This window comes from Alternaria atra (assembly GCF_907166805.1).
Source record: "Alternaria atra isolate CS162 genome assembly, contig: 29, whole genome shotgun sequence".
In the NCBI taxonomy this organism is placed as follows: Eukaryota; Fungi; Ascomycota; class Dothideomycetes; order Pleosporales; family Pleosporaceae; genus Alternaria; species Alternaria atra.
Window position 1 is genome coordinate 2,600,509 of NW_025091327.1, and position 24,235 is coordinate 2,624,743.

At 51.2% G+C, this 24,235-nt stretch overlaps 11 protein-coding genes across 11 annotated transcripts; 6 read left to right on the forward strand and 5 right to left on the reverse strand.

Moving 5' to 3' along the window:
- Positions 1-190: 190 nt before the first annotated feature.
- ALTATR162_LOCUS9194 (uncharacterized protein) lies at positions 191-1,032 on the forward strand (the record flags this gene model as incomplete). Its single annotated transcript, XM_043316827.1, has 3 exons — positions 191-329; positions 389-658; positions 749-1,032. The coding sequence occupies 3 exons, from the start codon at positions 191-193 to the stop codon at positions 1,030-1,032; spliced, it is 693 nt and encodes a 230-aa protein (XP_043172762.1).
- Positions 1,033-1,226: 194 nt separating this feature from the next.
- On the reverse strand, positions 1,227-2,985 carry ALTATR162_LOCUS9195 (uncharacterized protein; the record flags this gene model as incomplete). The annotated part of the gene is made up of 2 exons (XM_043316828.1): positions 1,227-2,200; positions 2,526-2,985. 2 exons carry the CDS (start codon positions 2,983-2,985, stop codon positions 1,227-1,229), a joined length of 1,434 nt encoding a protein of 477 aa, XP_043172763.1.
- Positions 2,986-3,688: 703 nt separating this feature from the next.
- ALTATR162_LOCUS9196 (uncharacterized protein) lies at positions 3,689-5,385 on the forward strand (the record flags this gene model as incomplete). The annotated part of the gene is made up of 4 exons (XM_043316829.1): positions 3,689-3,768; positions 3,818-3,862; positions 3,904-4,415; positions 4,463-5,385. 4 exons carry the CDS (start codon positions 3,689-3,691, stop codon positions 5,383-5,385), a joined length of 1,560 nt encoding a protein of 519 aa, XP_043172764.1.
- A 207-nt stretch (positions 5,386-5,592) lies between these two features.
- ALTATR162_LOCUS9197 (uncharacterized protein) lies at positions 5,593-6,547 on the reverse strand (the record flags this gene model as incomplete). Its single annotated transcript, XM_043316830.1, has 2 exons — positions 5,593-5,883; positions 5,951-6,547. 2 exons carry the CDS (start codon positions 6,545-6,547, stop codon positions 5,593-5,595), a joined length of 888 nt encoding a protein of 295 aa, XP_043172765.1.
- A 396-nt stretch (positions 6,548-6,943) lies between these two features.
- On the reverse strand, positions 6,944-11,524 carry ALTATR162_LOCUS9198 (uncharacterized protein; the record flags this gene model as incomplete). Its single annotated transcript, XM_043316831.1, has 5 exons — positions 6,944-6,955; positions 7,007-8,624; positions 9,419-9,698; positions 9,757-11,432; positions 11,517-11,524. 5 exons carry the CDS (start codon positions 11,522-11,524, stop codon positions 6,944-6,946), a joined length of 3,594 nt encoding a protein of 1,197 aa, XP_043172766.1.
- A 495-nt stretch (positions 11,525-12,019) lies between these two features.
- Positions 12,020-13,243, reverse strand: ALTATR162_LOCUS9199 (uncharacterized protein; the record flags this gene model as incomplete). Its single annotated transcript, XM_043316832.1, has 1 exon — positions 12,020-13,243. The coding sequence occupies one exon, from the start codon at positions 13,241-13,243 to the stop codon at positions 12,020-12,022; it is 1,224 nt and encodes a 407-aa protein (XP_043172767.1).
- A 791-nt stretch (positions 13,244-14,034) lies between these two features.
- Positions 14,035-14,595, forward strand: ALTATR162_LOCUS9200 (uncharacterized protein; the record flags this gene model as incomplete). The annotated part of the gene is made up of 1 exon (XM_043316833.1): positions 14,035-14,595. One exon carries the CDS (start codon positions 14,035-14,037, stop codon positions 14,593-14,595), a length of 561 nt encoding a protein of 186 aa, XP_043172768.1.
- A 434-nt stretch (positions 14,596-15,029) lies between these two features.
- Positions 15,030-16,931, forward strand: ALTATR162_LOCUS9201 (uncharacterized protein; the record flags this gene model as incomplete). Its single annotated transcript, XM_043316834.1, has 3 exons — positions 15,030-15,241; positions 15,289-15,687; positions 15,743-16,931. 3 exons carry the CDS (start codon positions 15,030-15,032, stop codon positions 16,929-16,931), a joined length of 1,800 nt encoding a protein of 599 aa, XP_043172769.1.
- A 318-nt stretch (positions 16,932-17,249) lies between these two features.
- On the reverse strand, positions 17,250-18,110 carry ALTATR162_LOCUS9202 (uncharacterized protein; the record flags this gene model as incomplete). Its single annotated transcript, XM_043316835.1, has 1 exon — positions 17,250-18,110. One exon carries the CDS (start codon positions 18,108-18,110, stop codon positions 17,250-17,252), a length of 861 nt encoding a protein of 286 aa, XP_043172770.1.
- Positions 18,111-19,207: 1,097 nt separating this feature from the next.
- ALTATR162_LOCUS9203 (uncharacterized protein) lies at positions 19,208-21,477 on the forward strand (the record flags this gene model as incomplete). The annotated part of the gene is made up of 2 exons (XM_043316836.1): positions 19,208-19,884; positions 19,947-21,477. 2 exons carry the CDS (start codon positions 19,208-19,210, stop codon positions 21,475-21,477), a joined length of 2,208 nt encoding a protein of 735 aa, XP_043172771.1.
- An 804-nt stretch (positions 21,478-22,281) lies between these two features.
- On the forward strand, positions 22,282-24,045 carry ALTATR162_LOCUS9204 (uncharacterized protein; the record flags this gene model as incomplete). The annotated part of the gene is made up of 4 exons (XM_043316837.1): positions 22,282-22,363; positions 22,419-22,924; positions 22,981-23,499; positions 23,551-24,045. 4 exons carry the CDS (start codon positions 22,282-22,284, stop codon positions 24,043-24,045), a joined length of 1,602 nt encoding a protein of 533 aa, XP_043172772.1.
- Between the last annotated feature and the right edge of the window lie 190 nt (positions 24,046-24,235).

Below are 24,235 nucleotides of genomic sequence, written 5' to 3' on the forward strand. Positions count from 1 at the left end.
AAATGAAGTACCACACAGTAGAGGATGGGGGGCGCATAGTACTGTAATATAGGAAAACCTGGGTGCGTGACGGGTACATCAAGCCGTCGCGATGGTTGTATATATAGGGGAGGTTTGAGTACTTTGTAAGGTACTCATCAGGACATCCATCACATCCTCTTCATAGTAGCAGAACTCGATAGTTGTCAACATGAAGTCCATAATCATCGCCCTCCTCGCTGTCGCCAGCACAGCCAGTGCCCACTACACCTTCCCCGAGCTCACTGTCAAAGGGCAGAAGACCGGTCAATGGAGTTATGTCCGCAAGACGGCCAACTACCAATCCAACGGTATGTAACATCTCTCTTCACTTGCTCGCATTGCTTCATCGATCTAACACTCCTACTAGGCCCTACAACCGACGTAACAGCCAACGCCATCCGCTGCTACGAGCTCTCCCCTGGCACAGGATCAAAAACCTACACCGTCAACGCCGGAGATTCCGTCGGCTTCACAGCCGTATCCAGTATTTCGCACCCAGGACCACTGCAATTCTACCTCGCGAAAGTGCCAGAGGGCAAGACGGCCGCGGACTGGGATGGAAGCGGTGATGTGTGGTTCAAGATCTACAGTCAAGGTGCTACTTTCTCTGGTGGACAGATGAGCTGGCCTTCAAGTGGTATGTTCTTCTCCTCTCTCTCTCTCTCCCTCTTTCATCTCGTCGTCATCGCCACCCCAGAACATCCTTGCTAATGCGTTCTGTATCTAGGTAAACAAGAAGTCTCAGTCCCTCTCCCCAAATCTCTTCCTTCAGGCGAATACCTCATGCGCGTCGAGCACATCGCGCTACACTCTGCTTCGGCGATCGGCGGCGCGCAATTCTACATCTCGTGTGCGCAGTTGAAGGTTGAGAATGGAGGCAGTGGAACACCGGGACCCAAGGTTGCTTTCCCAGGGGCTTATAAGGCGGATGATAAGGGCATTCAACTGAACATTTACTACCCTGTTCCTACGAGTTACACCCCGCCTGGACCGGCCGTTTGGAGTGGATAGATTGATGTGGTTACTTTTCGTGTAAATACTTGAGAATAGGAGCTTGAGAATAGGATTTCAAGTCGTAGATGTTGAATAAGCATTTATGATTTGCTCATAATGCATCAAAGCGTTATGTTGTTGTTATTCTTGTTATATGTTCTTGTACATTCTCTGGTTCTTCGTGACGCATTTCCGTCATATCTTCATCAACCCTACTTCGTGCTGGAGCTGGCGTGCGAGCCTCCGTGCTTCCTCCGACTTGAACTCTTCTTCTCTTTCTTGTCGCTCTTTTCACTCTTTTCTGCCTTCGCGGGCTTCTCGGGCTTCTCGGGCCTCTCGGGCCTCTCGACTGGCTCGGGCTTACTCTCCTCCTCCCTGACCTCTCTGACCTCCTCGCTCTTGGTACCAACCCGTCTTACAGCCCGGACAACATCGTCTGCGCGTTCGATGGCGACTTCATGACCTACGCCGTCCAGCACCTTGACCCTAACATTTTCCTCACCGAGCACAGCCCTTGCATCCTCGGTGATTTCATCGGCATTGATAATGGGGTCTGTCTCGCCGAGTATGAGCCAGACTTCCTTCAACGGGCCGGCACGGTTCTCAATGTTTTCGCGGATAACGCTCCAGCGGTCGTGCTGGTTGTAAATCGGCGCGTGGCGGATGGTCGATATGAAGGCTGGCACGAAACCCTTGTGATTTTGAATTTGCCAATCCACGACCGACGAAACGGTTGAATGTGGGTTACCGGGCAAAAGCATGTGGTTGCTGCTTACATACGTCTTGTCTCCCTCGCTCGCCGTCGTAGTCGTTTCTGCGTTCTCTACCGCCTCGGGATCGCTCTCTACAACCTTGGCTCCGGTCCATAGTCTGCTTGCAACGAGCTTGCCAACCATCCACTCTGGCATCCACGAGCTGTGGTATAGCATTTTGCTAGAGATGGACATGTGTGATTTGCGGACAAGACCACCGGGAGCTACAAGTACAAGGCCTCGGACTAGCGAGGGGAAGTAGGACGTAAAGTCTGCGGCGATAGCACCGCCGAGAGAGTAGCCGACTATGGTAAAGGTTGACCAATGAATGGGCGACGATTGGAGAGCGAGCAGGATTTGAGTGGTATAGAGGCTCGAGTCATAGTTGGTTGTGTCTGGGGACGGGCCATCGGAGTAGCCGCGACCGAAGAGGTCTGTGGGTGTTGTTAGTATTGTTGTTTTTGTAGAATAGCATCACCGCGTAGAGATGGATATCTAGAATAGCATCTGCAGTGCACGTGGTTCACCGTTGGGTAGGGCTGGCGGGCCCCTTGCCGAAACGGGTAAGGTAGAGAAGACCATGACACGGTTTTACGCCCGGTTCAACGTCGGGTATGCAGTTGTGACGATCATGGAAACCGTATAGAAAAAGCATTTTCCAAACGTCCAATCCGAGGTTGTGTTGCGTTTCATGGCTTTGAAACCACCAAAGGAAAGGTGTTGTGGCAAAGACTAGAAGTGACAGCAAGGAGGACCCACCAAAAAGCATGACACGTCGTCCCCTGCCAACCAACTTGTGTGCCAAGTCAGTCAAGGCAATTGACGGTGTCGAGATTCCGTGGATGAGTAAAACTTTTTCTCCATCTCGTGGGCCGAATTCATACACGCGGATAGTACCCCATGGAGAGTCGACATCCCGGGCTCCAGGCAACGCAGCTGGATGGTAGGGAAGGTCTGCAGCATCCTCAGGAGACAGGTCCGGAAGCAGCGAGTCTCTGGGAGAAGGAATCGGAGGCCGTCTGGCAGACTTTGAAGATCGAGTCAAAGCCCAGAGAAGAGATACTCCACCAACAGATGCTGCACCTATGATGGCATAGCGTTGGACCTTGGGGAGACGTTCGAAGCGGGACAATTGGGTGGCAGAAATGTTTGAGATCCTCTGGATGGCAACCTCGGCAGCCTTGGGCTGAGGCTTCTCGCCGGCGAATAAGGAAAACATGGCGATACAGGAATAGATGTAGAGGGTATGACCCTGAGGCGGTGACAAAATAAGCTGATCGCCATGGCGCTAAGCTGGGCCCGATCGTCGCTTCCGCTGGATGCGCCACATGGAACAGGCCCATTGTTGCCATGTCGTATTTACTTGTAACAGCTCGGTTCGGATGCCTTGTCCTGCCGTGCATACGGCCGCAGTACTAGACCTTGCTGCGTGCAGACCACACCAACCTTATCGCGACGTGAAATAATGCTCCGTGTACCAAGGCCGACATGTAATTGGCGCTGATCTCGAGGCGGCTAGCGGACCTGCTGTGGAGAGAGCCAAGTCAGGGAGCGCGTCAGCTCAATCTTCACAGCCACAAGCTGAGCACGGCGACGCCCTGCATGGTCGGCCCAATACACTTCTAGACATCTTCACCCACGGCGTTGCTGACCCCGGGCAAACACGACTCCATTCTGACAAACCGACTGTCCTTTATATTCTCGCTGACTCTGCATTCACTTTCACTTCTCCTTTCCGCCCTTGGCATCTCCCCAGGAGGGTCGCATGTTTGGTGCCGTCGATACGGACTTACGGACCCCCGAAAACACCCACCCCCCGTATTCTGTAGTACAACAGCAAGGCCAAAAAAAAATATCACTCGTGTACAATTGGCTTCAAAGAGTTAGGATAATCCGCGACTGGCTGGGTCCTGTAGCGCATCATGGACGACTGGACGTCGAAGCAGCTCCCTGAGCGCCTTCCCTTCTCGAAGAAGCGCCTCCCCAAGAAGGTCATCTTTTCGTGCGTACATGTACTCACGCAGAAGAGTAGTAAAGACTAACTAGGGCAGATATATTGGCGACTATCTCATCATACTGCAAGGCCGTCCCTTCCGGTCACACGACCTCTTTCCCAGCTCGACTAACAAGGCCATAGTATTCTCATGATAACCTTCGCTATCGTCGACAAAATCCCGCCCTTCCACCAGCATTTTGCCCTCGAAAACTACACCCTCCACTATCCTTTCGCCGAACATGAGCGCGTGCCTGTCCCCTGGCTATGCGTCTACGTTATTCTCGCACCCGCTGCGATTATCGCACTATACACAATGGTCATCGACGGTCTCTTCTCACACCAGACGACGATGCCCGCGCGCGGGCCTGGCATCAAGCGCCTTGCGGGAAGATACAGGTTTAAGGATCGGCTCTGGGAGTTGAACTGCGGTATACTGGGCCTTGGCTTGAGCATCGGCGCCGCTTTCACCATCACAGGAGCGTTGAAGAATGCCATTGGCAAGCCGCGACCGGATCTCATCAGCCGCTGCTTGGTAGACGAAACCAAGGTCAACAAAGCCCTCTACGCACTCCAGACCATCGACATTTGCACGCAGACCGACAACTATATTCTACAGGATGGCTTCAAGAGCTTTCCCTCTGGACACAGCAGCGGTATGCGATACCTTCTCCTACCTAAGGAATCCACTAACGCCCTCTAGTTTCCTTCGCCGGTCTCTTCTATCTCTCCATCTACCTTGCCGGCAAGCTACACGTTCTGGATGCAAAGGGTGAGGTCTGGAGGAGCTTCTTTGTCATGGTTCCTGCTCTTGGAGCCGCTCTGATCACAGGCACACGTATCATGGATGCCCGCCACCACCCATTTGACGTCCTCTCTGGCGCCCTACTCGGTATACTCGTAGCCTGGGGCTCCTACCGCCAATACTTCCCTCCCGTCTCCGAGACCTGGCGCAAAGGCCGCGCATACCCGATTCGAGCCTGGGGCAAAGCATCACGCGCACCCCCACAGCCCACAATTATGGTCGACGAGGATGTCCAACCGCTACAGCGCATAGACAAACCGGTCGATGTGGAACGTGGAGAAGCGTCTGGCTATTCATCTACAACTGCAGTGCCTGAAGGTAGCGGCGAACAAACAGGCAACGTCTTCCGCCAACAAATTCACAACTCGCAACGTAGACGCCAGGAATCAGGGTCGCAGTATGGCGTCGATCGGAGCGACACAGCTGCATCGAGCAACTACCGAACCGGCACAATGGGATCTACCATGACCTCGAAAGTGCACACGTACCAGAACCAGTTGCCGGCTACAAATCCTTTTGCGGTTGATGTTGCGCGCCAACGTCAAATGGACACTTACGACTATTCGTCATCGGAAGACGATGACAACTACGAGTTGCAGTCAAGGGCTGGTGTCTACAATCCAGTAAACGGAAGGTTGACGGATACGGGATACCATCCACCAGCGGGCATCTCGCCTGTACCTACACCTCCGCCTCCAGTCAATACCATCATACCGAATCAACAGGCTATGATGTCACCAACGGGGGATTTGGCTGACAGGAGAGAGGCCCCACCAATGCCTCCGCCACACGCTGCAGGCACTACACCTCAGCAGATATGAAATGACAAGGAAAATGCTGTTTGTGATATCAATGTTGAACAGATTCTCTTTCCTAAAAACATGCGACTGAGCATAAGTTAGCATGTTAGTGTACTAAATATACGTGTAATCTTCACCCAAGCATCTTCATGGAGTTACAAGTCAAATGCGTATTACAATTACTAACATCCAAAACGACCAACAGCCGGGGAAAAAAGACAGATAAGTCTATCCCCTGCGTCTTGTGCTCGGACTCTTGCCCGCAGCGTTCGCATAGGAAGGCGTCGCTCCGCTCGAAACGGCACGCGCCATTTCCTTCCTGTCCGCAGCGATCGGCTCCGCCAACTTCTTTGACTCTGTCTTTTTGGACGCCGGCGCATTCCAATAGTATACGACCTGGAGGAAGAGGATAGCGTTGAGGACGAAACCAGCAATGAAGCCGTAGAGAATAAGCGGATCGTCGACTTCCTGGAGGGTAGTGAAGATACGGGAGAGGGAACCAAGGAGGTAGTTGACAACCTGCGGAAAACAACAACATTAGCACACAAACAATCTCACCATCACAATACGACCATCAAGAACTTACAGCAAAAGCGCTCAACTGGCCGGTTCCACCCTCACTCCACACGGTCAGAATCTGCGGCACCTTACTCGCCACACCCAGTACACCAGCCGTAGCCTGCAACAAACTCAACTTCTCCGTGTCAATCCACTGGTCGTTGAACAAGGCCGCACCCGCGACAGCCAATCCACCAACCCACCCCGCAACACCAACACCGCGTCCACTGTACTTGAGCACCAAACTCGCAATAGCAATGTTCTGCACAAGAATCAAAGCCGTCTCACCATACGTGCTAAACGGGAATCCATGGCGCACATTATACGCCAAGCTGATAAGGTACGAAGACGATTCGAGTAGGTACGAGAGGAACGAGAGACCCTCTGCAGACTGGCTGTTGAGCAGCTTGAGCAGTTGCGGAATCTTGACAATGGAGGAGGCGCCAATGATGCCGATGCCGAGGCCTTTGGAAATGGCGAGCTTGACGCATTCGGTTGCGGTTAGGTCAACGTTGTAGATGAGGGTTTTGTAGCAGGCGGGGCCGAGGAGGGAGATGCCGACGTCGGCGATGGGTTGTGGGAGGTTGTGGGTTATGGGTTGGATGGCGGATTTGAGGGCGTCCATGATGGGCGGTCGTGGTGGTCGTGGTGTTTGATCTGTGGTGTGGTGTAGGAGGACACTTTGCGAATACGAAAGATGAGGGTCCAAACTTTTGGGCCGCTGACGCAAGGCTTGGCGCTCGTGCAGGGGTTCGCAATCTCCGCCGTGGGCGTACATGGCGCTTCACAGTTACTGTTGTGCGAAGTCTTGGTACATCATACATTACTACTGCTATTACTGCCATTACAACCATTATATGCCAATCCATCCTAGCCACGACTCCCGGATTGCGAGAAGAATGGTATAGTATACTACAAAATAGTCCGTCGAGCTAAAGGTGTCCAAAGACTTGGTAGATCATAAAAGATCAAAGCGACGGATGAGGGTTAAAGTTCAAAAGGGCGCCAGCCCAATGTAGACTTAAAAGACGTACTGCGAGTATGTTAGCAAAAGTTCACTGAAGATGAAAACTGCTGGACTTACCGGGATGAACAGATAAGGCACCTGCCTCTCATACTCTTTCCACGCCTCGCCATACTTCTCCCTGCATTTCTCAATATCCCTTAGCGCCCTATGGATAATCATACCCGCAAAGAACACGGAGTAAAACCATGGGAACGGGCTCTTGAACCCGGTGATGAGACCCCAGCTGACTGCGAAGAAAAAATCGCATGTGTAATGAATCTTACGCGCTTTGCCGTACCAACCGTCAGCCAGGATCTTGTTTCCGTGGGACGTCTGGATGGTCTTTGGGTTGGCGATGCGTCCATATTTGAAGTAGGGGAAGGTAGTACGTTCATCGACGACACCGCGTTCTTCTTGACGGAACTGGTTCTTTTGCGAGTTGGTCGTGTCCCAGATGTAGTAAGCGTAAAGGTAGGCGAGGGTGAGGAGGGCGGTAAACCAGGTCGGGAGTTGGTACTCGGAGGGGTGGTGGTTAGCAATGAACAGAGTGCAGTGGCAGTACGACAGGGGTACACCAGCCATGTTCCAGAAGATGAGCATGAACCCAAGTTTTTCGTAGTACATATCCCATGTTGTGATGATAAGGTGCTCGCCCTTTGCACAAGCGCCGGCGTACAGGTAGTGTGCGAAGAGCAGGAAGATGGCTTCTAGGGACACATAGCCGTATTGCTCATACTGCTTCAAGCAGGTGCCGAGAGAGAGGAAGAAGAGGATGAACCATGGGATGCGGACCTCGAGGAACATCTTGAAGTCCAGAATACCGAAAAGTCTAGGGTTGAGCTCCGAACCAAGGAAGAAGTCGACAACAGGGTTGTCGGTCATCCGGACGGTAGCGCCGCGGACACGAGCTGAGACAAATGCAATAGTCGAGCAGAGGAAGCCTGAGAGAATGGCTACACTCATGATGTGGCCGAACTCGTCGATTAAAGTGTACAGCTTGAAGACGCCAGTGAAATGGAGAGTCAACATGATGACAATACTGGAGTAGAAAGACCACATAGCCGAGCAGTAGTAGTCCAACTGCTTTCCACCAAGGTGAGGAAGCGCCTTGCCCTTGCGGTAGACACCCGGCATGAACATGTAAAAGGCCATCTGCATAAGTCCGAAGAACCAGTAAATCTGCCAAGCGTGGTTGTTTGGGTACGCTTCCGTCTTTACAAGATACCACATGTGTCCAAAGAACTCTCCGTAGCTCTGGCCCTCGGTCGGTGTAGGGAATTTGCCGTCGTAGAAGGTGGCTCCAATCCACATGTAGTACATGAGCGCTGGGAAGCAGATCATCATACTGCCCATGCCAATCGCGCCTCCGAACTCATGTAGGCCAGATTTATCCTTTGGGGAAAAGAACTTTTCGGTCTCCATCTTGTAGTCCAGCTCGACAATCTCCTTTTCACTCTTCGTATGTCCATTTGCGTAGCCGTTCGTGTGCCCATTCGCGTGTCCGTTCCCATTGGCATATCCATTGCTCTTCTGCTCGGCCTCTTGTCTCACGTCGCCCTCATTAGACTTAAAAGGCTTCAAAAAGTTCTCTGGCTCAGGCGTCGATTCGTATCCGCCGTCAACATCAGATGTGAGAGATTTACGTTGCGACTTTCTGCGTCCGGGGGTCTCAACGAAGCCGGGACGGTCGGGCTTCCTGCATTATGCATGTCAGCAACTAATGCATACGTTTGTACAGTACACATATGCAACTTGGAGTCCACTCACTGAGGCGTCTTTCCGGCCTGCGACCGCGTCACTCGCTTGGACATGGTTGCTGTAGATGCGGCTGTGGCGATGCGTGGTGTAAAGGGGTTCAGACTAGAAAAAAAGTGAAGCCTGGGCGGTGAGGAATATGGAGTAGAAAAGCTGAGAAAAGGTACAGATGCCGTCACAGCACGATCATGAAGGCTAAGCACAAAGCGAAAATGACCAATGGCACAAAATGCGGACGTGAAGTCCTCGTGTTTGTTGACAAGTGGTACAAATTTCGGAGTCGCTACAGGCTAAGGGGAATGCGCACCAATCGGAGTGCGCTGTCTCCGTATCCGTGACATCAACAAGGGGCGCCGCTGTAATCGCGGTGTAATTATACAGCGTATACACCGTATACCGTCAAAGTCTCAACATGAATCCTAGGCCAAGGTGGTGACCAAGCATGTACAAATATATCAACATTACTGCACGTATGCTATCTTTCTTCAGGCACACCATGCGCTCAGAGTGCAAGCACGAAGTTCACCATGGCAATGTCCCCTACCATCCAGGACTACACGAGCCGCGCTGTATGATATTTGCATGTTGTCGCATGAGCTGAATTGCCCACTCGCCTGATGCTGTTGTAATTACAAAGGCAGCTCCAGCAAAACTCATGTCCACATTTCGTACCTACGATCTTCAGCAAAAGATTCGCTTCAAGGGACGTGGAACTTACATGTCATATGGTCACACCCATCGTTCTTCTCGATATTCCATGTGCATCTGCGGCCAGGGCACTTCTTGGTCAGCTTCCGGATAGCTTTTAGACTCGCTTCCTCTTGCGCCTTCTGATCTCGTTCTTTGCGGCCAGAGGACCTGTATTCGAACTCATCGCACGTCTCGCCTTCATGCCATGTCTTCTCGTGGACAACGCAAACTCTGTGCCCGCATGCTACACAAGTGAAAATGTTGCCTTCGACGCCGCTCATATGTATCTGACCAGAGTCACAGGTCCGACACCATCGAAAGTTAGCTGTCCTCGTTAGCTTTTACCTCTCTAGCCTATCGGGGTGTATGGTGTCGTGACTTACGATCTTCACTGAAAGCTGCCCGGGCGATGAATGTGTCGTACTGCTGAAAGATCTCCGAGTCCGCATATAGCTGGATTTCATGGTACGATAGTCCGACATTGCAATTGTTCCCTGGACATCTAGCTTCACGCCAGCTACTGCCTTGGAGCTGTGCAGTTATCCATCCCGAGTAACAGTCTGCACATGTCTCCGGTCGATGATCACAGTTGGTGAGTGAGGGCAGGTCAATGACATGAATGCTATCGCCGCACACAACGCAATCACGACTTCGTAAATGCATCCTCTCATCTGTGTAGATGTTCGCACTTCGTGGCGCGCCGAACGGTGACACACCATCAATCTCCATAGGCTCCCCATATAGCGCCACATAGTCTTGAATCCGCGCCCTCTCAGGACCTGCCGTTACAGGGATGTCTGAGTCTGAATTCAGGTTGATGGGATCCTCTCGTGTGCCAATGTGAGTAATAGCCTGCCGTAGACTACCCAATAGTCCAGTCTTTCGAGACAAAGTCTCAAGAGACGCCGCTTGGCGTACTAAGGATCTAGATATCTCCGCAAGCTGCGATGAAGTTGTCGAATACAACTCATCTTCTTGCTGCTGTAGGTGCTGGGCAAGCAGGCGGTCTTGCTCTTCCTGAGCATTGCGGTCTGGATCAACATCAAGGGCCATTTGTCCACGCGCACGTATAGTGGCTTCTATTGAATCCAAGACATGAGCTGAAAGGTCAGACTCCGAACTCTCCGAGCTATCGGGTGTTAGGTTTCCTTCAGAGTTGATACTTGATACGCTGGAACTTTGATCTCGGCGACCAGGCTTCTTTTGCAGGAACCTGTCTCTTCGGGTTCGTCGTCGATTCAATGATTGACGTGACAATCCGCCCGACTGGAAGAAGTTTGTGTTCTCAAAATTACCTGTTAGACGATGGGGACCAACAGCCGCACCATGGTCACTATCGTCATCAATGACTATGGGATCCGTGCTACTCTCGCCCTGGGGACGATGGTCTGCATCTGGCTGGTTTGTATGTGGATACATTTGCTCTCGAAAACTGGGCAGAATGGGGGTTGAGACAACCATGCTGTTCCATGCTAATTTGGCGGCTTTGGTTGAGTTGGAAGATTGGGGAGGAAATGAGAAGTTTGTTGTACTTCGAGACCCTGGTAATCCGGTAAGTGCTAGCGGTGTATGCGTGGTAGTCGGCAGCCGCAACTTCTCGAACCGCTCCACAAGCGCATCCCTCACTGTGAGCTGTGTTGGTCCTTTCCTGTGCAACCTGGGCACGTCGCATTGTTCTTCCACCAGCTCTGAGTCGTTTGAGGATGCGTGCGAAGAGGTTGGGTACTTGATGTGTGGTTCGGGAAACGCAAGCGAGACAAGGCTGAAACTCTGTCTAGGTTGCACAAGATCGCTTTGTGGTGTTTCTGGACGAGCCTTTATAAGTACTTGAGGGGAAGGCTGTGACGTAATCCGACGCGTGCGCACATGATCAGTGACATGCGATTCTTGCGCGCAAGAATCTGGCGCTGCATTTTGGGGGTAGTCGACATCAGGCGTAACAGAAGAAGAAGCGCTTCTCGACTGCTTGCGTGATCTGTTTTGGAGCTTGAACTTGTTCGATAGACGTTTTCCAAAGGCGAGTTTCGATGGTCGCTCCGGTAGCTCGGCTGGATAGAACCTGAACAACACATCAACACTGATATTCGGAAATGCGACATACCAATTCACGAAGACATAGATCAATTACTGACAGGGTACTTACTCTGCCATGATGGTAGGTACCTGAGTCTATGCAGACTCCAAAACTGACTCAACCTTGCAAACGATCAGGCTGTGACCGCTGTGCACACATGGAACAGCCCCTTTTGTTTTCCGGTCGATTGAGATATTGTGCAAGGTCAGGGAACGCTCACGTCAAGTTCAAATTGGGATATGCGAGAGTGTAAAGGAGTGCAATGGAAGTTGAAACTCAAGGGCTACGCGCAAGAGGCTATATCACGAGGCTGGGATTCACGTCGCTAGAGAGATTTAGGCTCCAATGTACAAAGCCTAAAGGACCGAAAATTTATTGGAAGAGCTCGATGCAATGATCTCTCTGGTGGTAACATGCAGCCCGTCGCATTCGTACCACGCTTGCCGACCAATTGATGACTAGGGCGCAGCTGAACCATTGGTCAACCCACCCAAATTGTACAACACTTATGTCTCACCCCTTTCTCAGCCCAAACTTTTGACGATCGCCATTGGGAACAGGTTCAAATTCTCTTATACTTTCCGGGCAGACTTTACGGTGCCAACACATGCTCCAAATCCGACTCCATCGCTTCCATCACCAACTACACCTATGTAGCGCACTTCGTCCCCATCGTTGAGGTAGCGTAACTCGGATCCGTCGCTCAACGTACTTGGAGCCTTGCCGTTCTTCGTCAATTCAAGCAGACATCCGTGTTCATGCTCCTGTTCGCCGGACACTGTACCGCTGGCGATCAAATCTCCTGTGCGGAGTCCACAGCCGCCAATAGTATGGTGCGCTAACATATGTCTAAAGGTCCAATACATCGTTTCGAAGCCAACCTTGCAAGTCGTGGTTTGTTTACCGTTTCGGATGATCTGACCCTCCAGCTGGATGTTGTAGTTGATGCTCTTGGAGTCGTCCATGAAAGAAGCTACAGGCTCCATGCGAGGTGGAGCTGAGATCTCGTGAGGCTTTAATGCTTCTAGCGTAACGACCCAAGGCGTGATTGAAGTCATAAAGTTCTTGCCGTTGAAGGGACCTAGAGGGTTCATTTCCAGGCCTTGAATGTCTCTTGCGCTCCAGTCGTTCAGTAAGACTAGACCAAAAATGTGGTCATCTGCGTCCTTCGCGTTCAGATACGTGCCAGGTTCTACAGGAGTGCCGATTACTGCAGCAACTTCCATCTCATAATCCAAGCCCCGCGATGGCCCAAAGATGATCTTCTTCTCTGGAACGGTATAGTCCTCGATGAACTGACCCAAGGGTCTCGTGACGAACGCTCCTGACACAGTGATTGAACTCGATCGACCTGCATAGCCTACTGGGTACTTTTTGAAAGCTGGAGGATAGGCACGAACTCCTAGTACTGCTTCCCCGGCATTGAGAACGTGGTTCGCGGAAGCGCTGTAGTCTGTGAAATCTCCAACATGGACTGGCATATGGAGGGTAACACCACTGACGTTTTCTGAGCATTTGGCATATGTCTTGTTCTTGTACTCTTCTTGTATTGCGGAACGTACTTGGGTTTGCACGTCTTTTCCGAGCGCGGCGAATGTGTTCAATGTGGGTTCGCGGAAGATGGAAGATAACGGTGCCGGGATATTCTTGAGAGATTCATGCTCCGCGAGCTCTGCCAGGAAAATAACCTCATCACCAATTCGTGTCGCGCACTGTGGTGCATGGCGTGTCGAAGAGCTGGCGATCCCATATGGGATGTTGTTTACACTGAAATGCGAAGCGTAGGTGTCCGCCATTGTGTAGTGAGTGGGAGGTTTGCTGGTATCAGAGTATTGATGGCCGTGTTAGCATGAGACGGTAAACGGTAATAAATTCGCAATACCCAAACTTCAGACCATAGTCACCAGCCTTAACCTGAACCTAGAGTTGCGACTGGCAGAGCTGGCGGCGTGTGTAGGTGGGGATGTTCGTCTCGGATACAGCTCCTCCACATCCCATCGCCGCATGTGAGCTACTATAACCGGAGGTTGACACGGCCATAGTATCGATTGGGACACCAATTGTGGGGACTGAGCGTTCCATGGTTATCCGGTCGAAGTTGATGCAGCTGATTCCCTCCTGTTTAGACCTCACGAAAGGACGGCCGCTGGCACGCGTTCAGTCTAGTACGAAAGTAGGCAGGTGTGTCTCCTAATCGATAAGGTCAATATCCGTCATCTTCGCTCTCAAGCACTTTCTCTGTCCCCTTCTCCAAGCTTTATCGCAGACCACAGACCCTCATCCATTCATGAATCTACTGCTACCTAGGTATATCAGAAAAGGTGATCTGACTAGTCTCTCGTACGAGGCCCCGCATGGGACATACCGAGCATATGTCGGCAAATGCTGAATCCAGGGTCTGTGAACATGTCCTCCACATCGGGAGACTGCGGATGAGTTCTTCGATACGAGTATCATTTCTCTGAACGATTTGACTATCAACTTCTTGGACCTACTTTGAGGCTTCATCCAGTAACTTGATCGATTACCACAATCCTAACATCTTCGCCTTCAACTACCTCGTTACATCTTCAATTTACCTCTAATCATGGCGTCCAAGCCCGAAATTACAAACGATCTCCCGAAAGTCAATCGCTTCATCACAACCCACGATCCTGCCACCAAGAAAGCCATCTTCTCTGATGCCGTCCAAGATGAACTCAATGTCGACCATATTCCAGGCGCTGACTTCCGGCTCGGATACGTTACTAAAGGATTTCCCGTCGATCTGAACAAAGATGCCGATCTTGCGGTTTACAAGCCTTACCTTGAGTCGCCTCCAGGTCTGGTCGCTTCAGGAGGCACGGTTCTGCGGTTCGTCGATGTGGCTCCTGGTCACTTCTCGCCAATGCATCGCACAGTCTCTCTGGATTATGGCGTTGTGTTGGAGGGCGAGATGGAGCTGGTACTAGATTCGGGAGAGACAAGGTTGATGAAGAGAGGAGATGTCGCGATTCAAAGGGGTACAATGCACGCTTGGAGGAACACCAGCACTACATCTTGGGGACGCATGATGTATGTTCTTCAAGAATGTAAACCAGTCGAGGTGGACGGTGAGGTCTTGAAGGAGGACTACGGAAGCATGAAGGGTGTTCCAGCGTCATCGTAGTCGTATCACATTTTCCAGAAATTTTATAAGCGGTATAGATCCTTGTGAATAGATGTTGCATCGCTCTCAATCGTATCATATTCCTACATATTGCTTCCACTACCAAAAATCCGATATACCCAGTTTCAATCCACAAATCGTGCAAGTCTGTTACGAGCCCATAACCAATACCAAAACCCGAAACTGTAAGTCTAACTACCAGCTAAACAACGGTATTCGTTGTCCTTTCGTGTTCTTACGTGCTACCAAGGCTTACTTGGGTAACGCGCCAATAGAGTCTGGTACCTCCACATCCCGAACGCGCCCCTCGAACACTGCCGCACCTTGTCAACAGCGCGTCGTCGGCAAAGGAGCCCACTACGCGTCGCAACATGTAGTATATATCCAAATGATGGGGAGAGTATGTTTCTTGCAATCTCAGTACTACACACAAGATGTCTGACCAGCTAGAAGTAAAAGACGCTTACTCCATCGACGAGTCGTCATTTCCCTACCTTTTCGAGCAGAATGTCGCAGTGCCACTAAAGACATCCTCTGCGGGTATCATCCGATGCAATGTGTACCGGCCAAAGTCTACGAAGGAGGGAACGAAGCTTCCAGTACTGGTGACTTACGGACCCTACGGAAAAGATATTCATTACAAGGAGTACGTTCAACAACGGAAGCGCACGCTGCAGCAACTAACGCCTCCAGCTTTCATGGCAAATCATACTCAGAAGTGAATCCAGAGCACCATTCCGACCATTCTGCATGGGAAACACCGGATCCTGGCTTTTGGACGAAGCATGACTACATCATCGTGCGCGCCGACGAACGTGGCCTGGGCCAGTCTCCAGGCTTCTTGGACACTATGTCGCGAGGAACAAGCGAGGCCTTCTTTGATGTCGTCGAGTGGGCGGCTGAGCAACCGTGGTCGTCTGGAAAGGTCGGCTTGCTTGGTATCAGCTACTATGCCGGATCCCAGTGGCGTGTGGCAGCACGTAAACCTAAGGGATTGGCTGCGGTCATTCCTTGGGAGGGCATGAGTGATTACTATCGCGACCGATGCCGCCATGGAGGCATTCTGAGCAACAAGTTCATCGACTTCTGGTGGTAAGTCTTCTGCATACCTCGTTATGTTTCGAAAGCTAATCCAATGTTACTTAAGGAACCGTCAGGTCATCACCAACCAATATGGTCGCCCAGGCCGTGCAGAGCGCAACTGGGGACCAGACACCGTCGACGGCAACCTCTCAGAAGAAGTACGCGCGAAGAACCGACAAGATCAGACGATCGATACCGCCAGTTTCAAGTTTCGCGACGAACTATACTATGCAAGCAAAGAGTACGATATGAGCGATATCGAAGTACCGTTGCTCTCCGTCGGCAATTGGGGTGGTATTTTGCTCCATCTTCGTGGTAACATCGAAGGTTACGCACATGCTGGATCTGAGTTCAAGTACCTACGGATGATCACTGGAAGACACGACCTGCCATTCTACTACAAGGAAGAAGTTGAGATACAACGAAGCTTCCTCGATGCTTTCCTTAAGGGCGACGACAGAGTTGGGTGGTCCGTCAAGGGCAAGCTCCCTCCTGTGGACATGGTCCTGCGCAAGGGCGATGTAGGCTTCGACGATGCCGAGAAAGAGAAGGTTTACGAGAGGCGAACAGAGAACGAGTGGCCCATCGCACGAACCCGTTATTCGAAGTTCTACCTCACACCTTCTCAAACACTTACGCAGATCCAGCCCATTCACAATCGGCCACAGAAATTGTCGTACGAGGCACTTGGCACTCTTGACAACCCCAAGCTTCTTCAGTTTACCACTGCACCATTCGAGGAGGAGACAGAAATCACTGGCCACATCGTCGCACACTTGAATGTCTCACTCTCGGCTCACTCCAAAGGCGCTACCCCCTCCGATATCGATCTATTCCTCACCCTACGCTACATCTCACCCGAAGGCAAAGAAGTCTACTACACCGGTACAGCGGGTGACCCTATACCCCTCGCAAAAGGCTGGTTGCGCGTCAGCTTCCGCAAGACCAATCCCGATCACCCAAAACACCGAGAGTACCTGCCATGGAGAGACTACTTCAGTACCGATGTCCAGCCCGTCATACCTGGCGACGTCTATGCTGTAGATGTAGAGGTCTGGCCAACAAACGTCGTTGTGGAGAAAGGTGGCAAGATCGTGTTTGAGGTTAGCAGCGGTGATACGCAAGGTAGTGGCATCTTTCAGCACAACCATCCTGAAGATAGGAGTGAGGAGAAGTTTGCGGGATGGAATCATTTGCATTTTAGCGAGAAGGCTGTGAATTATGTTACGCTGCCAATTGTACCACCTAAATAGAGCAGTAGGTACAGGGATGGGAATAGAAGTTTAGACTGCGTAACATATGTTTCAATCAGGCAAATCTGTATTTTCCATCTACCATATACACTACTTGATCGATAGGTATTTCTTCAGTAAACGGCTTTGGCTTGTTCATCTATCACATTCCCCTTAAAAGAGGGGCCGAATAAGAATAAACTAGGAATGAATGTATTTGAGTTTATGAATGTGTAAGTAGTTGCGAAGCCGCAAGATATAGAACGTGAAAACTTTGTACGTTGATTTTGTACATAAACGCCATCGAAAGACCAACTCCATGTATACTAACTAGAGGCTCTAATCCCATCTTCCAACAGTAAACTGGCTGTTGCACATGTTGACCAACTCCCAGTCCTCAGCACCAAGTACACACTCATCACTATCCCTCTTGCTTCCATCAACGACTCCAGCCACAAAGCAAGCCGCCATGTAGTGATCATCCGTCGCATGCGCATCTCTGAACATAGGGTGTTTCATCAATCTTGTGATACCATGCGTCAAGCTACCTTTCTTCGCACCCTTCCGGCAGCATCGAACGAACACATCCTCGACGCTTTGGCGAAACTCCAGCATCGGTGCCTCGGGTGGGTATGGCTGAGCCAAGTTGTCCGAGTATCTGAGCATCTGCGCCCAATGATTCCGGTATAGGTTGTGTACCGCGCCACCCGTACCAATGATGAGATAGCCCTCGTCTCGGAATTTGGCCAAAATGTTACCCACACGGGCGTGTAGATGCGGGTCGAATCTCGAGTTCATACTGATGATAGTTGTCGGTGGGCATTTCTCGGGAAACATCCTAATCAGGATCAGGTATGTGTCGTGAATCCAATCAAAGGTCTCGTTCGGTCGTGCATCGATGCCCTTCTCTCGCAACGCTGCTATGCACTTCTTTCCGCTCACGAGATCGGGAACGAGTTCGTAGTCCTTGTATTTGCGCGGGTGGACGTATGCGACGGGCGATTTGATGGGCGCTGGATTCATGGATACGTCGATGCGGTTTACGCCGCGTGCATCCCAATGGGCGCCCATCATAATTACGCCTTTGATGCCGTGGGAGAGGGCTTCGTCGCCGCAGGCTTTCCAGTAATCGGCGGATTTGGACTCTTCGCCCAACATCATTGTTGAGCCATGCGAGAAGAAGTGTACTGGTGGAACCATCTTGATATCGATAACGTGTTATTCCGACGAAAAGAGGGTGTGGTCGGATGCTCGTCCTGATGTACGTATTGGAACTATCGCGATGTTGATGTCACCCAACAGAACTAGCAAACGTCTCGTCCGACACGCGGCTTCACTGTAGGCTTTACCCATCGTGATCAATGCCGTATAGGTAATCCTGGATGTTGGGCGGCAAAAGTCGTGATGTGGAGACGGTTAAAGAACGTGTCCGAGCGTCTAGCCGAGGGAAGAGCGCGTCGTGTCTGGTCGATCTCCGCATTCTCTCCCCACTCACATCCTTATCTCCTGCTTCCCTCCACTTTCCTCTGACCCGATGCCATCGTCCCTCGAAGCCACCCGATAGCAAACCCCAGCATGCAGACTGCCCCGACATCAACGAACAACCAGCTAGCCAATTCAGAACCTGCCGAACAACCACGCCTATTCCAGTGTAGCACATGCAAAAGGTCTTTCACACGTGCAGATCACCTCACAAGGCACGTGAGAGCGCGTAAGTCAGTAGATCTAGATTTCAGAAAACCTTCGTGTCTCCATTGAGTTTCAGCCAAGTGCCCTTGCTCCGCGGCCTTATTGACCGGAAGCTAGTAGACACCTGCGCCGGGTGGGTTGCTTTCACGCAACTAGCATGTGTCAACGTTTAGATTACAGATCTATTTCATTTAATATGCTGACGGCATGAATAGATACGAAATCTAAGCCTTACATTTGCCCAGTCTGCTCTAAAGGCTTTGCCCGAATGTAAGTGTTATGCTTTGCCGGTAGACGTCATTTCATTGACATGATACAGAGACTTACTTAAGAGACATGTAACAAACCACGACACTGAGCCTGCTAGTAAGCGACAAAAACGTGAGATTGCACGCGATACCAGAGTTGTCCAAGCCTGTGAAGCTTGTTCCCAAAGTCATCTTCGATGCGAGGACGAAAAGCCATGCAGTCGCTGCAAGAAAAAGAAAATACCTTGTCGGGTACCTGAAACTCCTGTTCCAGATGAGAACGACATCCATGAGATTGATGCAGTTCATGCGGCGCAAGATCTGCTTGATTTGTCGAATGGCTATGATTACCCCTCATCGATGCCGGCTCACAGCGGGAGCGGCAATCCATCGGCATCTACGACCTCAGAGACTCCAGAGCCATTCCACAACCCGCCGCCGATGCTCATGACTGACACCACCAACATACACCGGCACTCTGTGGACTCTGGGGACCTCGAGACGAGAACAAGAAACCTGACCGACCTGCAGCCGCCGTCCAATAACGCCAGTGGGCTTGTCATCATGAACCAGAATTACGGGGATCCTAACGCGTCCATGTCTTTCCTTGATAATTCTATTTCACATTTTGATACCACGCCGGGAAACAACCCGTTCCTGCCAGACTATTTTCGTAGCATGCCCCCATTTGAGGCGTTCATGTCTGGCCAGGCGACTCCGCGCGGTATCATGGACTTCAGCTTCGATCTTGACGTTGGGTTGACTGACCTTGATCTTGGTCTTCTCGACCAATACAACTTTCAGGTCCCATTCGCTGCTGATACCCCATCCACGGATGCCCAAGGGGCTGAGCAACAATTGTCGGAGAATGATACCGCGCCATTGAGGGCGGAAGCCTTCAAGCAGAGCATATGGCGATATCTTCCTCAACGGTCCAGAAACCATACTGCGGAACAAGTCAACTTGGCTGTCCCGGATACAGAGAAAGACAGCTATCGGCGCTCGAACTTTACACACCGCCGCGTGGTAGCAGAAAAGTAAGTGTATATACGTGGTGAATATTAAGAATACACCGAGTCTGTACTTATTATACTCATAGACTACCACGTTCCAGCCGCGACCGACTAATGGCTTTGGTTCTCGGTACATGCAGCCCAGAGAACGTCAAGCGGATAGCATCTGCCTTTCCCAGTATGGAGCTACTAGATGGCTTGATCCAGTATTTCCTCTCTTCGCCATCGATAGATGCGCCCATGTGGTTCCATCTGCCAACCTTTTCCCCTTCAAAAATGAATCCCGAATTACTTGCGTCTGTAGTTTCTGCTGGAGCTGCTACTCTCCCTGACATATCTTTGCGAAAGCTAGGTTATGCTCTGCATGAAGCTTCCAGGATGGGCCAGTCAAAATCTTTCGAAGAGGACAACACCTCCATCAGAGATCTTCAGCATCTACAAACGTTCCTACTTCAACTCAAGGTTGGTATGTGGAGCGGCATTAGTCGGAAGATGGAAATTGCAGAAAGCTTTCTCCAGCCTCTTATGACGATGCTCCGCCGTGGCGGTCGCTTTCGTCGGTCGACCTGGAAAGAGATTAGTCCGTCTCCCGACGATCAGGGCTCAGTTCTAGAAAGCAAATGGCTGAGTTGGGTCAGCCAGGAGTCTTTTCTTCGCTTGGTTCACCGAGCCTTTGAGTTTGATCGGCAGTCCTCGATGGCACTCCTCAAACCACCACTAATATCTTACGCCGAGATGCAACTACCTCTACCGAGTACAAACAAATTGTGGCAGGCCAAAAACGCTACGACTTGGAAAACGACATACCTGGAAACGGCATCGGTGACTACGAAGCGACCATCAGCTACGGAGTGCCTACTCGATCTGGAATATCAGGGTCATGATTATGCCAGTTCAACTTACCTTCACATGATGTGGGGTCCAATCTGGGAATACCGCCAAATGTGCACCTTGACATCTAGATCGCAGTCGCAGCCAACCAATAGTCTCATACTATCGTCGCGTTACCAAGAGCTCACAAAGCAGCTTGAGGATTTCAGACTGAGTACTCCGCCCATGAGCAAGAGTGTTGAAATAACACTAGAGATCATGCTGGTTCACCTCAACGCGCCTTTGGACGACATCCAGCTCTTCGCGGGCATCGAAGGGCAGGAGGAGGCACGCAATGCGTATGTTGGCCTACGAGATTGGGCAAAGACTCCCTCAGCGCGCCAAGCGTTGTGGCACGCCGGTCAAATCCTGCGTGCAGCTGAGGTGCTGCCGAAAGCTCTGCTCAGCAACTTCAACGCCATAGCTGTCTACCATGCGGGGCTCATACTATGGGTGTACGGCTTTCTCAAACGATCCATAACAGCGGAACAGGGCGCAGTGGATACGGCTGTCATTCTTAACGGAGACGACTTGTTGAGCGCCCGTAAGTTCATCACCCTGGACCGTGGCATACCAGCGATCAAGAGTTCCGGGTCACAAAACCCCACCCAGCTGAGCGACGTCTGTGGAGTCATGGGCAGCTTGACACAGCTCCTTCGAGCGCACCATGACGCGTCAGAACCATCCCCGCCGCTTGTCGGCAATTTGGTACAGTTACTGGAAGGCCTCCGGTCTGCCATAAGATGAGCAACTCGGCATGTACAACGGCAGTTTGGACTTGAGCATGCGCCATAATATGAGACTATACCTTCTTCTTTAATGCTATATATGCGGATTGCTGCGTCTTATCAGTAGTACGCAGAGATCGAATCTCATTCACGAGACATTCGGGGTTAGATCAACACCCGAGAGCAAGTTTACCTATAAGGAGGGGTTTCACGTTTTATCGTGATACCGTTCATGATATTAAATGCAATTGAGGACCTAGATCAAGTACCTTCAGTAGCTTCTCCTCTACGTGCATACCCGTCTAACCCGTGTCTATCTGCCGCACGCGCAGCGCTGTCACAACAGAAGGGCTGCGCACGTTCTCCACCCGTTCTCCACACTCAGATCCATACCTTTGCTCCGAGAATTGATAGATCCTTGATTAGTCGTATGCCCGTCATATTGGCTTGGGTTGTGTGCAATTGGCTGTTATAGAAAAGGTCGGTGGTAACCCCGCAAGTCTTGGCCGTATCAAGAATGGTCTCGGTCACCTCCACATTCCGAATTACCCCATGGGCAAGAAGTCAGACTGGGGTTGAGATGCGTCCATGCGTCCAATCAGACGTGTGCGAGGCGCGTCAAGGTCGTTCTGATTCGCCGATAACCATATGCTTGGTGTACACACCGACATGCTTGCAAATCGTCTTGTTCAACCGTGCGGTCTATTTAGATTGGAGTACCATGTCCATAAACACGTCGTGTTGAGTATCGTCGACGTCGCAAATCATCATCGTGACTATTTTCCTCATCTGCTTCTTAATCAGGTAGACCCCAGCAACCATTATGACTTCTTTAAGGGGGGCATTGAGCCTTTCGAAGGAGGAAGTCAGGAACGCCAGACCACCAGGGACTGCAACCCTTGTTGGTAAGATGAGCGAAAATCTCGTGAAAGCTTCCTGGCTAACGTAAACTCCCATCAGAGCATCTCGAGTGGACAGCATCGCAAACAAGCCATGATGAGATCCGCCTCGTGCCCCAACCTTCAGCCGACCCAGCGGATCCTCTCAACCTACCCATGTGGCGCAAGATAGCAATCCTAGCCGTCATGTCGATACATCCATTCGTAGTGAACTTTACCAGTTCATCCATCTCGAGTGCCCTGCCAATCTATGCGTCCACAGGCGTTTTTGGCTTCCCACCAAAGAAGTTCTCGCAATTGACGTACTTCATTGCCTGCAATATTCTCATGCTGGGCGCGTCGAACTTGTGGTGGGTGCCGTTGGCAAACACGTTTGGTCGTCGGCCTGTCATTCTCGGGAGCTTATTGCTTCTCATCTTCTCTAGTATGTGGGCTGGACTTGCTACAAGCTTTAACAGTCTGGTGGCTGCTCGCATCTTTATGGGTGTCGGGGGTGCGCCGGCTGATGCTGTGAGCCCGGATGTTGTTGGTGAGATATTTTTCGTGCATCAGCGCGGACGCGCTTTGGTATGTTCATCTCCCGCAACCTCCAAGTGGACCGTCGTTAACAGAACGATTGACAGGCCATATATACGGTCATGTTGACCTTCGGTTCCCTTGTAGGCGCCGTTGCTGGTGGCTACATCGTCGCGGAGATGGGTTTATCTTGGCTTCATTGGATGAACGTCCTGCTCTCAGCTATCAGCTTCGTTCTCTGTCTAGTGTTCCAGGCCGAGACCTTGTACCGCCGCAAAGAAAGCACCGTAACCTTGGACGACCCGGACAAAGATACTGTTGAGACCAAGGAAAGAGTCATCGTTGCAGATGCTGCGGCGCCATCTTCCTACCCATCATACTCATACCTCAAGTCGTTAAGACTCTTCACGTACCACCCCGGTCTGATGCGCAACTTCATCGCTCCCTACAAGACTCTCAGGCTACCGGGCGTATGGCTCGTCTCAGCTTGGTATGCAGGACTTGTAGGACTTATCGTTACCATGTCGAGTGTTGGTCCACAACTCGTCGCTGCACCGCCGTACCTGTGGGGGAAAAACGTTGGTTTGATCAACGTTGGTGGTATCTTTGGCGCTTTGATTGGATGCGTAAGTCTTCAGAGCCTCTGCTGTTGGGAATCAGCTAACATATATTTCCAGGTCTACACATACCTTATCGCAGACTTCGCGACCAAGCGCCTCGCAAAGAAAGATTCCCACGGTTTCTCCGAACCCGAGTCTCGTCTTGTCACCGCTCTCCCCGCACTTGCCCTCGCCACGATCGGATCTTTCATCTTCGGCTTCGTAGCGCAGAACCCTTCACCCACCGGCTGGGTAGGTCTCCAGTTCGGTTTCGGTCTTGTAGCTCTCGGGCTTATGCAAGCGCCATCTGTGGGCTTCAACTACCTTATCGAGGCCTATGGTGTGCTTGCCGGAGACTGCTTCGTTGCTGTCACGTTTGTGAGGGCTGTTGTGAGCTTCGCATGGACGTTCTTTGTTGGCGAGTGGGTCACACACCGAGGAGCTGCTGAGCCGTTTGGCATCTTCGGAATGCTGATGGGTCTTTTTGGCTTGATGACAATTCCGATGTTGATCTGGGGTAAGCGGTTGAGGATCTGGACTGCCAAGTGGGTTCCTGAGGGTTCGGCTTTGTAGTTCGAGGGGTGTTGACCTCATGAAATTACCGATGGATGGTTTCGTCGTTCTTCTACGTAGCTCAAGTTGTGCGATATGATACAGATGCCTATTCCCTAACCATCTACCTTGAGTTTTGCTTGCTGTTCTTAGTGATCATAGTTTTGTCTTCTTCTCTTACTGTGCAACTGTCTGCGTCGTCCTCGATGCT